Source organism: Nannospalax galili, unplaced genomic scaffold (assembly GCF_000622305.1).
Source record: "Nannospalax galili isolate Female #2095 unplaced genomic scaffold, S.galili_v1.0 scaffold1311, whole genome shotgun sequence".
Lineage (NCBI taxonomy): Eukaryota > Metazoa > Chordata > Mammalia > Rodentia > Spalacidae > Nannospalax > Nannospalax galili.
The window spans coordinates 78996-95490 of NW_008329527.1; the positions used below are offsets into that span (position 1 = coordinate 78996).

The 16495-nt window shown below is 38.5% G+C and overlaps 1 protein-coding gene across 1 annotated transcript in view; it reads left to right on the forward strand.

Moving 5' to 3' along the window:
• Tmem131 (transmembrane protein 131) overlaps window positions 1-16495 on the forward strand; it is a 117634-nt gene that overhangs the window by 74300 nt on the left and 26839 nt on the right. Inside the window, exons 18-27 of the mRNA XM_029565927.1 lie at window positions 804-890; window positions 4751-4903; window positions 5004-5079; window positions 5246-5363; window positions 8220-8358; window positions 8472-8581; window positions 10522-10588; window positions 14531-14682; window positions 14937-15079; window positions 15652-15838. Coding sequence (XP_029421787.1) covers window positions 804-890; window positions 4751-4903; window positions 5004-5079; window positions 5246-5363; window positions 8220-8358; window positions 8472-8581; window positions 10522-10588; window positions 14531-14682; window positions 14937-15079; window positions 15652-15838 — 1232 coding nt within the window. The remainder of the gene's footprint in view (window positions 1-803; window positions 891-4750; window positions 4904-5003; window positions 5080-5245; window positions 5364-8219; window positions 8359-8471; window positions 8582-10521; window positions 10589-14530; window positions 14683-14936; window positions 15080-15651; window positions 15839-16495) is intronic.

Here is a 16495-nt window from a genome sequence, read left to right on the forward strand (position 1 = left end):
GCAAAATAAGCAGAATTTGCTATTTAATAATAAATGGCTTGTTGGGAATGTATCATATTACCTCCAAAAGTGAGAAATTCATGCTTAACTTTCAAGTTAGAAGTAGTACTTTTCAGAATTAAGACAAGTTTTTGTGAAATGAATGAAAATAAAAATAAAACAAATATTTTCACATATCACTGTATCAATAGCTCACTTGTGATGCTGAGTGTGAGGTAGCAGTCTAACTTAGAATGTTTTACTTGATTTCAAAAATTGGGTTGATATCGATCTCTGTGGACCAAAAAATACTGAAAAATCTATCTACAGAAAATTTTGAATTTTTTTTTTTTCCCTGTAGCCTCAGCTAACCTGGACCTCATTGTGTAGACCAGGCTGACCTTGAACTCACAGAGATCCACCTGCCTCTCCTGGGATTAAACCACATGTATTACTACACCTGGCTGAAAATGCTGAAGTTTTATAGGCATTGTTTTTAGGAGTAAAACTTTACTTTTTAATCTCTATAAAGTATTTTGAAAAATCTTTCTTCAGTCCTTCTCTGTTAGTTGGTCTTAATTATGTTTTCCGCAAATAAATAAGGAGTAGTACATGAAAATGTATTGTTTTCCTTATGTCTTATTGGACATTGGACAGATTAAACTTTCCAGGATGGTTTTAATTTTGGTTTTGAAGCATTTCCAGTATAAGACTTAAAAATGAGCTTTATTTTTTTTTTAACCTCTGAAACAATGAAGTAATTGTCACAATCCATCCCAGACTTTCACCTTGATTTCATGATGGTTTGCCTCTTCACTCCACAGATCCTCACCATTCCTGTGAAGGCTGTGATCGCAGTGGGCTCGCTGACCTGCTTCCCAAAGCATATGGTTCTTCCCCCTTCCTTTCCAGTAAGACAGTTTACAGACTTCTTGTTCTAGTTGTTTTCCTTTGCCTTTACCTCTATGTTTATAGAATTCAACAGGAAAGTCACTTATTCTTTCTGGATCATTTATTGTAAAGCAAAGCATTGCACTAGGTTTTTTAGAAGATGTCAAGCAAAATAAGAAATAAATAGACCCTTCCCTTAAAAAGATTTTCTATGTGGAATAAGAAATGAACCCTTGATTCATAGATATAAAGCAGGGTTTAGAAACTGCCTAAAAAGAATAAAATCAAAAGGGTTTTGTTTTCAGAAATGCCCACGTCATTAATAAAGACACTCTGCAGCCTAACTTAGAATTTCTTCTAACGGACAGAAAAGGGACAACAGAGACTTACACATCTAGGACCAGGGAAAAACATCAGCGAAGGCAGGAGGCAGTGAAGTCTGAGATGGATCCAGTCAGTATTGAATTGGCCAATTTGACAAGAATGAAGTTTTAAGAGAAAATAGAATGGTACATTGGAGTAGAAGCCTAAAGAAAGTTAAGTCCATAGAATCTAAAGTTTTTGAGCAGAGGCTTAACATCATCAGTGCTGGGCTTTAAAGATTGGGTCTGTGCCAGAAGGAAATACACGACACATGTGGAAGACTGTGGGCTTCCTGGCCCCAGCCCAGATGGTGCCTGGGGCACACAGGAAAAGCCATGGGGAGAGTTGAGCTGCCAAAGACCATGGTAGAGACAGCCAAGCCTTTCCTGCCTCCACGCCTCTGCTGTTTAAAAGGAATGGAAAAACAGAAGCCGAAAAAATCTTCATGGTTTGTGTATTTTTATACGTACACAAACACATTTATAGTATCATTTGAAAAGTGCCCTCTTGCTGCAGAAAAGTAGTTAATTGAAGTAAAAATGTTTCTGTGTGCCATCCGAAAAATCGCTAGAATTAAAAACTTTTTATTTAGCTTGATAAGTTGTCTAGGTACACATGTGCAACAGATTTAAAAATCATCTCCAAAGAACATTATTTTGCAGTAGTGTGCTATTTTTTAATGCTTAAAAAGGAGAAAAAGCCAGGCGTGGTGGCGCACACCTTTAGTCCCAGCACTCAGGAGGCAGAGGCAGGCGGATCTCTGTGAGTTCAAGGCCAGCCTTGTCTACCTAGTGAGTTCCAGAACAGCTGGGGCTACAGGGAGACCCTGTCTCAAAAAGACCAAAAAACAAAAAAGAGAGCGAGAAAAAAAGAGACTGGAGAGAAGGGCTCAGCAGTTAAAAAGCACCGGCTGTTCTTGCAGAGGACCAGGGTTCCATTCACAGCACCCACATGGCAGCTACCAACTGTTCATAACTCCAGTTCCAAGGGATCCAGTGCCTTCTTCTGACCTCCTCGGGCATTGCATGACACCAATGCACTTATGCACATGCAGGCAAAACACTCATACACATAACAAATAAAAATAATAAATTAAAAGAGAAAAAAATCAATTCACAGATTTACATAGGTTTTATTCACTAGGAAGAATTTCTTTTATTTCAAACAAAGTCCAACAGAGTTGACTATCTTTCCTACATATAAATCAGTAACTATATTTACATAATCAGATCTGCACAAATAAAGGTGTCTGGTTATACACATAAAACTGAATCTAGGAAATATTTATTATAAAGCTTTTATTTCTAGGGGCTGAGGAGATAGCTCAACAGCGAAGAGCACTAGCTGCTCTTACAGAGGACCTGGGTTCAATTCCCAGCACCCACATGGGGGCTAACAACCATCGGTAACCAGTTCCAAGTGACTGATGCCCTCTTCTGACCTCTGCAGGCACTGCACAACACAGGTGCACCTATCTGCATGCAGGCATTACACTCATACACATAAAGTAAAAATAATTATATATTTATATACATATATGTATGTGTGTATGTGTGTATTTTTGGTCTTTTTTGAGGCAGGGTCTCACTGTAGCCCCAGCTGACCTGAAATTCACTATGTAGACCAGGCTGGCCTTGAACTCAAAGAGATCTGCCTGCCTCTGCCTCCTGAGTGCTGGGACCAAAGGCATGCACTACCATACCTGGCCAAAAATACTGAAACATTTTAAATAAAGCTTTTATTTCTAGATGGAATCAATATCTTTTTAGTGAGTTAATTTAAATATGATTAAAATTTTGGACTGGTGAGCTAGAAAGATGGGTCAGCAGTTAAGAACACTGGTTGTTCTTGCAGAAGACCCAGGTTCGAATCCCAGCATCCACATGGCAGCTAACAACTGTACATAACTCCAGTCCCAGGGGATCCAACAGCCTCTTCTGACCTCCCGGGCATTGCACGACATGGGTGCACTTACCTATATACAGGCAATACACGCATACACATAAAAATAATAAATTAATTAATTCAAAAAAAATTTTGGACTGGTGAGATGGCTCATTGGATAAAAGTGCTTGCCACCAAGCCTTAGGACTTGAGTTCGATTCCTGGAACCCATGTGGTGGAAAGAGAGAACCAACTCCAGCAAGTTGTTCTCAGATCTCCACATGCATTCCATGGCACATGTACCCACCACATATACACAAGTAAAATAAATGTAATCACCATTTTTTAAGACTAAATTTTTAAAGTTTGTAGTATAGGTTGTTTAATAGAAATCTAAGGATTCAAAGATTTCTTGACTAACCATTACTAGTTTCATATGTGATTCTAGAACACTTTGAGATTCTTTTGCAGCAATCCTTATGTTATGCAGTAAGTATTCCCTTACAAGTAAATCTCCCCAATGAGTTTCTGAGTCCTCTAGGAAAGAAATTAGTAGATAATAGATGTGGGAGGAAACAAAATAATGGAGCAAGAACATAAACGAGACGTTTCACATGAGTCATTTTAACTCGAGTATCTTGATAAGGTCAACAAATTGAGGCAAGTAGGGGGAAGTGAGTAGAGGACTTAAAACTATTCTCAGAGTTTGAGCCTTGAGAAAGAAGAAAAGAAATGAACATGCCATGCTAGCTTCTGCAGGAAGATTCGGGACGCTTTTGGGACGGTGTGTAGGTAGGTATGTCTTCCTGGACTAGAGGTCTAGTGGGTAAGAGAGTCAAGACATTGCAAAATGTGAATGCTGTATATAATAAAGCCTAAGTTCAAGATTTAGCTCCTTTAAAATAGCCAGCCTGGTCTACATAGCAAGTTCCAGGCCAGCTATGGGTACATAGTAAGGTTCTGTTTTACCAAATAAATAAATAAATTTTGAATTAATATATTTAACATTTAACTTTGGATTAGAATTAAAACACCTTCCTGCCACTCCACTTTGTCATAACTATATATTAAATTCTTACCTTTTTATTAATCTATGAACACCTTCTTCCTTCAGAACACTGATCTCCTTCATCTCTGCATAAATCCAGCTGAGAATATTTCAGTTTAGAAAAGCAGGAGACATACTAAAAAGGCCCTTGGATAGAGTAAAAGAAATTGTCCAAACTTCTGAATATCTTTAGATGCCTGGATACTTGGAATTAGATACTTGGAATTACAAAATCCTATCTCGCACACATGCACCCTATCTGGTTCCCCAACTCTCCTTGGTTTTGGTGTAGACCAGGCTGGCCTCAATCTCTCAGAGATCTGCCTGCCTCTGCTGGGATTAAAAACATGTACCACCACCAGGCCTGGCTGTTCCCACACTCTTTTTTTGAGGCAGGGTCTCACTGTGTATTCTAGACTGGCTTTCAACTGGCAGAGATCCTCCTGCCTCATCCTCCTGAGTCCTGAGATTGGAGGGGGTAGCTTAATGACAGATTTAAAGATCATCAACTGATGAGAATTTTGGGTGTCTCTATCTGAAAATTTAACTGTATACAACTGAGTTTCTTTGTTTTTCTTCCTTCAGGGGAAAATAGTTCATCAGAGCTTAAATATTATGAATTCCTTCTCACAGAAGGTGAAGATACAACAAATTCGATCTTTATCAGAAGATGTTCGATTTTACTACAAACGATTACGGGGTAATAGGGAAGACTTGGAGCCAGGGAAAAAATCAAAGGTTTGAAATTGTTATATTTGAGAATCCCATCTGTCAGGATTTTGTTTCTGTGACCACCTACAGATTGAGGACTCACTGGCTCTCCTGTACTTCCTTATAGATTGCAAACATTTATTTTGATCCTGGGCTGCAGTGTGGGGATCACTGCTACATTGGCTTACCTTTTCTACCCAAGTGTAAGTTATCCTGCACCTTCATCTTTCACTTTCCCCACCAAAGACTTACGCTAATACAAGGCTGCCACATTTTAGTTATCCCCTGCCTCAGACTAGTATAGAAGGAAGGTTTGCAAGTGGGTAAAGGTGTGTAGTTCAGTCTCTTGACTTGTGCCTTTTTTCTTAGCGGAACCCAAAGTGCAGCCCGGGGTGGCCATGCAGGAAGACATGTGGGATTCCGACTGGGATTCACATCAGAGCTTATTCAAAGCTTGGATGGGAATAAAAGAGAATGCCGGTCATAGGTACGTGCCTCTGCTTTGTTGAAGCATTTTAGCAATCCAAATTTGGAAACATCTCAGTTGTTACGACTTTCTAAGTGTCATTGTATTTTTATGGTAGGTTATTCTTTTTTATAACTAAGAAAATGGGCCTAATCTTCAGAATGTTATTACCTAGATTGTTATTGCCAGAACACGCTGCTTAGAGTATGCATGCTCCATGTTTTCCTTTTCTCCGGTGCTTTTAAGGAACCTCCTTAAATATCAAAAAACTGTTCGAAATTGTCTCTATGTAGCATGACTATCGTGTTCATTTTCTGCATGTCCTATGTGTAAGAAAAAGATTTTCCTGCCTCTGGCCTCTATGAAAGGCAAACTAGGCTTACTCCCAATGGGAGACTGAATTTCTTTGCTCCTTCCAAATGCTGGGCTGGTGCAAGGCACACAGGCCCCTCCAGTGGGCTCCCTATTGCGTCTTTGCAGATAGAAGATATGCTGATGGCAAAATCAGTAGTGCGCCAGTATTCAACCTCAAAAGTGTATTTTTTGATATTTGAGAAGCCTGGCCCTTTCATATACTTCAGAGAAGAATTTGTCCAGAAAAACAATAACATACGACAAGTAATAAAAAAGTTGCCTTTCTCACTTGACTGACTTGTATATTTGTCAGAATTGAGATACTCTGCCTTAAGAGTACAATAAAATTCTTAAACCATTAATTATTTTTTAACTTTTTTGGTTAGTATACAAAGAAGTGGTTTTCTTTGTGACATTCCATACACATATGTCATTATACCTTGCTCTTATTCACTCCTTCCCACTATGCTGCTTCTACCCCTCTCTTGTTGGTCTCCATCCTCTCCCCAGAGGGACCCTCCTCCTGCTTTCATGACACACATTCTGTTACCTTTCTTTTACCCTTTTTTCCTTCCTAACCTCTTCCCCTCATGTATATGCATAGACACATACATATACATATATATATATTCCACAAATAAGAGAAAAATGTAGTATTTGTCTGAGTCTAGCTTATTTCACTTAACATAATTTTCTCTAGTTACATCCATTTTCCCACAGATGTCATAATATCCGTCTGTATAAAATTCCATTGCGTATATGTGCCATGTATTCTTTCCATTCATCTGTTGGTGGGCATCCAGGCTGATTACATATCTGGACTGTTATAAATAGTGCAGGAGTAAACATGGGCTTACAAGTATCTCTGTAATGTGCTGACTTAGATTCCTTTGGGTATGTCCCCAGGAATAGTACAGCTTGATGATAGAGGATATTTATACTAAATTATATATAGTAGTTCTGTTGTTAGGTTTAGTTTTTTTAGGAACCTCCATACTGATTTCCATAGTATCTACGTAAGTTTACATCACCACCAGCAATATCTAACGGTCCTTCTTTCCCCCTCCTCACCAGTGTTTGTTGTCGTATTTCTGTTCTTGATGATAGCTACCACTCTGACCGAAATGAGACATATTCTCAAAGTATTTTTAATTTGTATTTCCCTGATAAATAAGGATGTTAAACATTTTTTCCAATATTATTGGCCATTTGGATTTGATTTTTCTTTTGAAAGCCATTTGTACAGTTCATCTATCCACTGGATGGTTTTCAAACCATTAACTGTTGAATCATAAGTATGGAGATATTCAAATGAACTGACATCCTCATCACATGAAGATTTTATCTGGGCTTTATATCTGTCTAGAAAGAAAAATGTGTCAAACAGTACACCACTTTCTCATTCTATCGAAAATACTCTTAACATCCCTTTAGGGATGTCTATATCCTTCCCATAGGTATGTCATGTAAGAATCTTTAAAACCCTCAAATGCCATATGTTATCTGTGTATGCATGCCTTTTCTAAATATTATATCATTCACGTTTTCTTACTGAAGTTAATACTTTAAAAAAAATTTTAAGACTTGGCTGGGGGTGTAGCTCATTGGTGGAGTGCTTGCCTAACTTGCAAAAGGCCCTGGGTTTAGTCCCCAGCACCACCAGAAAAAAATTGTTTTGAAGACTTACACGGGATTACACTAATGCTATTGGAACTAAGCTTGTCATCCTTTATGTATTCTATACAAAAACAATACAGTTGATTTCTGATATTTTGACAGTTCTTTGTACCAAAGTAGAGCCATTATCATGTAACATTAAAAGCTTAATAAAGTTGCATGTCCAGCCTGCAAAACGAGCTCCCAGACTCAGGGAAGATCGATGAAAAAGGCAGAAAAAACACAGAGCTGGAGGAAATGGGGGCAGTGGCATTGAACACTGACTTCTGAATATGGCATGGCTGTGGCACTCTTGAATGTACAGCATCTGTGATTAGCTGCACAGGATTGGGCCTGTCAACATCCTGTTGTGGAATGGAGTGAGGCTCAATGAGGGTTTATATGCAGATAATGGTTGAAATGAAATGAAATGAGAGACATTTTCTTCAGTGGTGCAGCCACTGGTAACGTGCCTGTGCTCCTGTAAACAAACTCCCACGCCCATGCTCCTGTGAACTAGCCTAAGGAAACTCATTGGCGCGCGCACGCAGAGAAAGACATGAAAATAGAAGGGGAGGGCTACTTGGGAAAAATGGGATTAACAGAAGTGGGAGGGGAAGAATAAAAATACAACCAGTCCCAGTGTTATGTATAATCAGTATATGCTAATGATGTTGTAGACTATGATATTTAAATTTAAAGTTAAAAGAAGAAAAAGCTTAGTAGAATATGAGAATGAATAAACCTTTTTTTTTTTTTCAGGACCAGAAAAAAATATTTCTCAAGTACAATTCCTTATGAATTTCTTAGGCTTAGAAAATCCAAATGTTTCATTTTTATGCAATGACTCACAAATTGTTTTTCTAGACTGAATGCTATATTCGAAGTAAATACTGACCTTCAAAAAAACATAGTATCAAAAGTCACTGCTGAACTCTCCTGGCCTTCCATACTTAGCTCACCCCGGCATGTGAAGTTCCCACTCACTAATACAAACTGCTCTTCAGTAAGTATTCAGAGTGATGTTAGCTTTCAAATATGTAATAGGATTATTAAATAGTTACTTTTACATTTATCTACGGAAGTCTTTCATTTGTTGTATCTTTGTTTTGTTTTAAGGAAGAAGAAATTACCTTAGAAAATCCTGCGGATGTTCCTGTCTATGTTCAGTTTATTCCTCTAGCTTTATATTCCAACCCTTCAGTTTTTGTAGATAAGTTAGTCTCAAGGTAAGCATTGGGTGAAACAGTCAAAGTATAAACTTAGAGTGTGACTTTGTAATTGAAATTGAGAGGTGAGTTCCACAACTGGCCGCACACAGAGATTGTCTGTGAATTGCCCAGCCTAAATGGCACATCTAGAATGCAACCTCTACACCTGAGGCTCATGATGAGAACATAGAACAAGGGATGAAGAGAACACTAATGCATCTTTCAGTTCTCATCAGTGACGCTCCCTCGTGCAACAGAGGACCAGGAACTCAAAAGGTCACAAATGGCCAAAACACAGAGAATGAGAATGTGGGTCCGTGGACAGGACTCCTATATTAAAATCCACCCACCCAGAGACCTCAGGAACCATTGCAGAAGAGGGGGCAGAAAGATTGTAAGAGCCAGGGAGGAGGTACATGACCATATGGAAATGGATCCTACAGGCTCCTGGGACTCTTCACATATAAACCTACAGCGATGGTGTCAGCATGCACAAGATCCATGCAGACTTAAGCAGATAAAAACCTAGCACAGAACTGTGGAAATGGACAGCAGGCCTCAATCTTAGTCAAAGAATTATTGGCAGCTGATTTCTGCTGGGTGAGAATGAGCTGATCTTCTTAAAGGGAGAGACTCTAGATAGAGTGACTAGATCCCAGTGGATCAACTTGGACTGAGGGACATCTGGGGACACTAACTGTATATGATAGGCCTTAACACAGGTGACAGAAGGTATGAACTCCAGTGGGTGGGGAGGGGGAGATGCCAAATGGGAAGGGAGTATAAAGATGAATTTCTGTATGAAATACATAATTATTCAATTTTTAAAATTTTAAGCTCTTTTATTAGAATTTTAAAGAAAAAGAAATCCTCAGGACAGGCGAGCTGGTAATCTTGGCAGCTGCCTTGAGGAGGAGGTCAGACATGTGGCTGACTGGCAGCCACATGGCTTGGGGAAAGAAGCTTTAGAGAAAAAGTAAAGAAATGCAAGATGTTAGGGGCAGCCCAAAGCCTTAAAGCATGTTTAGTAAGAAAGGCGTGAAGAAGAAAAGGGAAAATTACACTTCCCTGCGGATAGTAACTCTACATGCTAGGCCTTAACACAGATGACAGAAGGTATGAACTCCAGTGGGGGAGTGGGGTTACGGGAGGGTGCCCAAAGGGGAAGGGAGTATAAAGATGAATTTCTGTGTGAAATACACAAAAATTCAATTAAAAAGAATTTTTTTAAGAAATTTGAGAGAAGGTTCAGGGAGAGGAGTTGGTATAGCATTAAGCATCTAGAAAAGCTTTCAGTTGAGTGTAAATCGGAGCTGCCTCTAACAAATTTGGAAAGAGACAACGAGCAGAGCAGTCTAGTGTTTTCATTTTATAAAGTAATTGGGGGCTAGAGAGGTGACTCGGCAGATAAGAGCACTGACTGCTCTTGCAGAGGACCCGGGTTCGGTTCCCAGCACCCATGTAATGGCTAATAACCATCCGTAACTCCAGTTCCACGGGATCTGATGCCTTCTTCTGACCTCCACAGGCACTACACAGCAGAGGTGTACTTGCATGCAGACAGTACACTCATACACTTAAAATGAAATAAAATTAATAAAGGCTGGGCATGGTGGCACACGCCTGTAGTCCCAGCACTTGGGAGGCAGAGGCAGGTAGATCTCTGTGAGTTCAAGGCCAACCTGGTCTACATAGTGAATTCCAGGCCAGCTGGGGCTACTGGGAGATCCTGTTTCAAAAATAAATAAATAAATAATATTTTTAAGTAAGTGAATAAGATTTACTTTATAAGTTACAACCTCTAACATTTTAATGACTGTTAATGTGGTATAATGATTTTGGTCCCAAAACCTGACAAAAGAGAATCTGCAAATAAAGCACAAGCTTGCTCAGAACTCCAAATCCCCTTAATTGTGATGCTGTTTATTAAGATGCACATGTACATTTTTTAATTTTAGGTTTAACTTGGGTAAGGTGGCAAAACTAGATTTGAGAACACTAGAATTCCAAGTCTACAGAAACAGTGTAAGTATTCAAACTTCATACTGTTTGTTCTCTACTATGATCAGGGCAAATGTGAAAGAAACTTAGCATTTATAAATTTGGCTGACGGGAAATTTACTAAAGAAGTCAAAGCTAGCCTGTAGTTATTTTAGAGGCAAAGGAAGCCAGGAAGAATGAGTAGGATTAGAGGGTTCTTCTTCTTTGTGGGTGTTAACTTTACAGTAAGCCCATCAAGGTTTGTCATAATAGTTGCTAGAAATTCTGAGATTATATACACTATATACATGAAGTGTATACTAATACTTGATTTTATTCTCATTAAGTATCAAAATTCAGCTGAATCATTTGAATTTTTCTTTCTGTATGTTTTCTAATAAAGTGGCAAAGCCTTATGACTATGAGATCTACGACTGGCAGTATTTATACTGGGTACCCAGTAGTATGCATGCTCTACCTCAGTATATAATCTTAAAAATGAGTAAATACATCCCATTTGTTCTAGGAACCAGATTGTTCTCTAGCATTCAGGTTAAAAAAAAAAAAAAAAAAAAAAAAAAAAAAAAAAAAAACAAAATTGCATTAGGCTGTTATGTGGGGTGTGTGTCAGCCAGGAAGGCAGCACCAGGAGCTAAAGCCCTTGTAGACTGGCTAGGGTCTCTTGGCTTCACTGCCCTTCTGCCTAGGGCCAAATTCAAGTCTAGTCCTTTCAGATCCCAGAACCCTTGTCTTTACCATTGTACCATGTGATTGTTGCTGTTGAGGAAGTGTTCACAGCCATAGCCTCATGTGATAAGGACTAGGATACTAAGCTGCAGTTCTGTCATGGATTCCAGTCTTGTGTCTTTCTTTTGGAGCCTTTCTGTGTTTTACTTTTCCCACCCATACAATGCCATTGTAACAGTTAACTGGAGGTTATGAAAAAAGTTCTTTAACTAGAACTTGATTCCCCTACTTTTATCAGGGAAAAAATTACACATAAGAAGTACATCAGTAGGGCTGGAGAGGTGCCTCAATTGTTAAAGTGTGTACTGCCCTTACAGAGGACCTGAGTTCAGTTTCCAGCACTCAGACCTGGTGACTCACAACTGTCTAACTCCAATTTCAGAGGATCTAACACCTGTGGCCTCCATGGACAACTGTGACTCACATAGATACACACACACACACATAATTTAAAATAGTAAAATCTTATCTTTAAAAAAGAATACCATGAGCTCTTTATTTTTAAATTTGATCCCAGACGAGTAGTATTTGCAAGATGTAACACACTGAACTAGGCTTTAGATAAGAAAATGAATGAGGAGCCAGAGAGATGGCTCAGTGGTTAAGAACACTGGCTACTCTTACAGAAGACCCAGGTTCAGTTCCAGAACCCACATGTTGACTAACAACCATCCATAACTTCCATTTCCCACACCCTCTTTTGGCCTCTGTGGGCATAGCATGCATAGGTGCACTTACATACATGCAGGTAAAACACTCATACACATAAAATTTAAATAAAATTTTTTAATTAAAAAAATGAATGAGTACTCTAGACCTCAGGGATTTATTTTAAATAAATTCTAGGGTTATGGGGCTGGAGTGATGGCTCAGCAGTTAAAAGCACTGGCTGCTTTTGTAGAGGACTTGGGTTTGGTTCCCAGTGCCTACATGGCAGCTAACAACCATCTGTAATTCCAGTTCTAAGGAATCCAACACCCTCTTCTGACCTCCGCCAGCATTGCATGACACAGGGGCACTTACACACATGCATGCAATACATTCCTACACGTAAAATAGTTTTTTTTTTAAATAAGATATTCTAGGGTTAAAACATGACTGATGAGTGAATGCTTTATACATACTTCCCTTTTTATCACATATGAATATTAGAGAGACATGAGTTCCATGTTGAAATTTAATAATGTTTTTTGTTGTTTAAACAAAGACTTTTTTCCTTACAAGTGCATGTCAGGGAAGCATACAGTGGCTGTGAGGGAGGTTTGACACCCACTGTCTCAGTTCACACTTAAGGGTCCACTTCTCTTTAGCTTCCACTGCTTTTCTGATGATCAGTGCAAACATCCACCTAGTGAAAAGCAAGTACTGTCTATATCATGAAAACCTTTTGACAAATGGATATCCTGAAAGGATCTCTGAGATGCACAGGACTTCCTAGGTCAGCCTTGTGAGCCACCACTATAAATTTATTGAACCCCTTAATGCCATCTCAGGCCATCACGGTATTCTGAAGTGTTCCCCAAGTTGTCAGAGTTTAAATTAGTCAGTGTTTATAGGAATATGCTCAGTCTATCATTATGTGCATAAATTACCAGAAATGTTTTATTTAAAAGAGAATTTACTGCAGAGCCAGACATGGAAGTGCATGCCCTTAGTCCCAGCACTCCAGAGGCAGAGGCAGGCTGATCTCTGGGAGTTCAAAACAAGTCTGCTCTACATAGTGAGTTCCAGGCCAGTCAGAGCTACAAAGTGAGACCCTGTCTCAAAAATAATTAAAACTGAAATATAAAAGGAGAGGGGGACTTACTCACCAGCCACTTTGAGCAATCAGTATTCTGTTGCCCTAGTAGACATCAGTACAGAACAATGTTAGGTGTAGAAGAAAAAAAAATTTACCTCAAAAGCAGGAGTTAAAAAGTAATGTACTTTTTAAAAAAATTTCATTATTTTTATTTTATGTGTATGAGTATATTGCCTGCTTGTATGTGAGTGCACCCATGTTGTGCAGTGCTGCGCAGGTCAGAAGAGAGCTTCAGATTCCCTTGGAAGTGGAGTTAAGGACGGTTCGTAGCCTCCAGGTGGGTGCTGGGAATTGAACCCAGGTCCTCTGCAAGAGCAGTCAGTGCTCTTAACCGCTGAGCCATCTCTCCAGCCCCCCCCCCAGAAAAGTAATGTACTTTATAAAGTCTGTTACTGTACATTATCATTAGTTGATTCATGCTAACACAGACCAGTCTGTATGTATTAACCCTTACCACACCAAGGGGAATAGAAACTGAAGTGGAGCTCAGTCTCCTATATGTCAGCAGTGTCAGACCAGCCCTTCCCCAGAACATTTAACGTTAATATGCTTTAAAAAAAAGAATCATGTATCTTTTATATGGGAACTAGGTTTTTTAATTTTAAAAAACTCAAAAAGAACAAAAATAAATAAATAAATAAACTCTTTATAGCTGATCATTAAAAAGACCTAATTTAAGTTTTAAGCCGGGCGTGGTGGCATACACCTGTAGCCCCAGCACTTGGGAGGCAGAGGCAGGCAGATCTCTGTGAGTTCAAGGCTAGCCTGGTCTACATAATGAGTTCCAGGACAGCTGGGGCTACAGGGAGACCCTGCTTCAAAAGAAAGACAAAAAAAAAGGTCCTATTTTAAGTTTTAAACTAAGTTATGCCTTAAACTTAAATCATCAAGTCTCTGTAAAGCAATAATTACATGCCTAATTTTCAAACTAAAATTGGAGAAATACGTTTATAGATAATAGATACACTGCAACCCTTTATTTGGCTCCCTTCAGAGGGAGGCAATGAGACAGCGACAGCTAGACTGCAGTATCAGCAGGACCTGGAGCTGCGAATTGTTAGTCACACTAGTGTTGGCTTTGTGTTAACACATCAAGCTATCTGTCTTAGGTCTGTCCTTTCCTGTACATGTGTTGCGTTTCAAATTTTTAAAGTTTTTAAAGATATTTTTTAAAGTTTTTAAATATATATGAATATAAATGCTTAGCACAAACATTAGGACTTTGGTAACCTGGGGAATAAAGCCTATTTTTTTTAACAATGCAGAATATGAGGTCTCCTTCTCAACATCCAGCTCTCAGTGCCAGTGTCTAAATTGTGATGAGTAAAGTCTGCATACAGTTTGAGAAGCTGTAACCAGGCTCTAGATGGGGTAAGGGAAAAAATGGCTTTTCCAGAAAATGTATTAATGACTCCTCTTTGTTTACACAATGATTCAAGGCTCATCCACTGCAAAGTTCAGCAGGATTTACAGAGGGCCTCTCTCGACATTTAATTTTAAACCTAATTTTAAAACCTGGAGAAAAGAAATCTGTCCAAGTAAAGTTTACTCCAGTTCACAACAGAACTGTTTCTTCATTAATCATAGTCAGGTAGGTTCTGTGATTGTGTGGATTGCTTTTAGTCCTTGTGTCAAAGTCCTTTTATCACCATCAACATGAATAGTATCTTACTGTGTGTACCATGTGTGACTCTTAGAAATGAAAAACTTGTGCAGTTTGTAAATTTTCTTTTTCTTGCTAAAATTCATTGTTAATTTCTTTGTGGTGATGCACAGAATGATAGTAGAATTTATAAAACAAAAGATAAGCAAATTTAATGGGAGAAAAATCTTATTCTTTCATAGAAATAACCTGACTGTGATGGATGCTGTGATGGTCCAAGGTCAAGGGACAACTGAGAACTTGAGGGTGGCAGGCAAACTTCCAGGTCCTGGAAGCTCCTTGCGCTTTAAAATCACAGAAGCATTGTTGAAAGATTGTATGGACAGTGAGTATCCCTAACAGTGTGAAGGGCTCAACTTCCAACATTTTCTATCAACAGTAAATAATTTGAAAAGTAGGAAAATTATTTCTATATGTACATACATGTCTTCTAGTCACGAGTGAGTAAAATGTTAAGGGAATCCCATGTCTTATACTCATGGTTGTTTGATTGCATACTCTGCATATGAAAAGTCAAATGTACTAAAATGTTTACCTCTACAGTGACATATCAAAGCCTAGCATGGTGGTACATACCTGTAAGCCCAGCCCTTAGGAATCTGAAACAGGAATCATGAATTCTAGACCAATCTGTGCTGCCTAGTGAGTTCAAGGCCAGTCTGGGCTATATCAGGACCTTATCGCAAAAATAATTATTATTTATTTATTAATTAAAAATAAAATGCCATATCAAAATGGAGAGTTTACAGATGAAACCTGAAGGATGGCTGATCTCTGGTATGTTGGGTTAACTCATAACATCCAACATATAGACATTCACAGAGACCATATTTCTCATTCAAACTAGAAGCACATGATAACAAGGCTTATCTTTACTCCCGATTTTTTTTCCTTTAGGTTTGAAACTAAGAGAACCAAATTTCACACTGAAAAGAACATTTAAAGTAGAAAATACAGGGCAACTTCAAATCCATGTACAGACCATTGAAATCAGTGGATATGCCTGTGAAGGATATGGTTTTAAAGTGGCTAATTGTCAAGACTTTGCACTAAGTGCCAATGCCTCTAGAGACATAGTCATATTGTAAGTATTTTTTTGATCAGATTCAGTATGGTAAATCACTAACTTTCCACTGCTATTTACACTAGAATTATTTAAATACTGTGAAAGATGTTTCCATACTTAAAAAGTTAAAAAGCCTTTATCACGAATTATTCATTTGATTTTTTTTTCACTTAATTTTCAGCTATTTCCATATGTTTTTGTTTCCAAAGTTGTACAACTTCCTGTGTCCTCAAATTGGATCAGATAATCTTAGAAACCAATTTCAAGATTGTTTTAAAGCATAAAATGATTAATTGCAGCATATTTTTAATATCTGAGAACTTGTTACAGAGTAATAAATGTAAGCTCTGTCTCTTAATTAAATAACTTTATGATCTTCTGAGGACGTTTACTTACTATGTACTTGCATGTACATTACTACATGCAAGGCATGCTTGACACCTACATGTAGAGTGAGGAGTAAGACACCTTTCCTCACGGTGCACACCCCTAAAAAAAGAAAATACTTGTGGCCATAAGCAGTACTGCGGGAAATGAGGAAAAAGCACTAGGCTGGGGTTTTGTTTGTTTACGGAGTCATTAGGAATGAAGCCTGGAACAGGATAAGGAAAAAGGAAAGGGAAAGAAGCTAATGCATGACTTTCCAGGTTGGGAAGCTGGCTGTTTTTCTCTTTT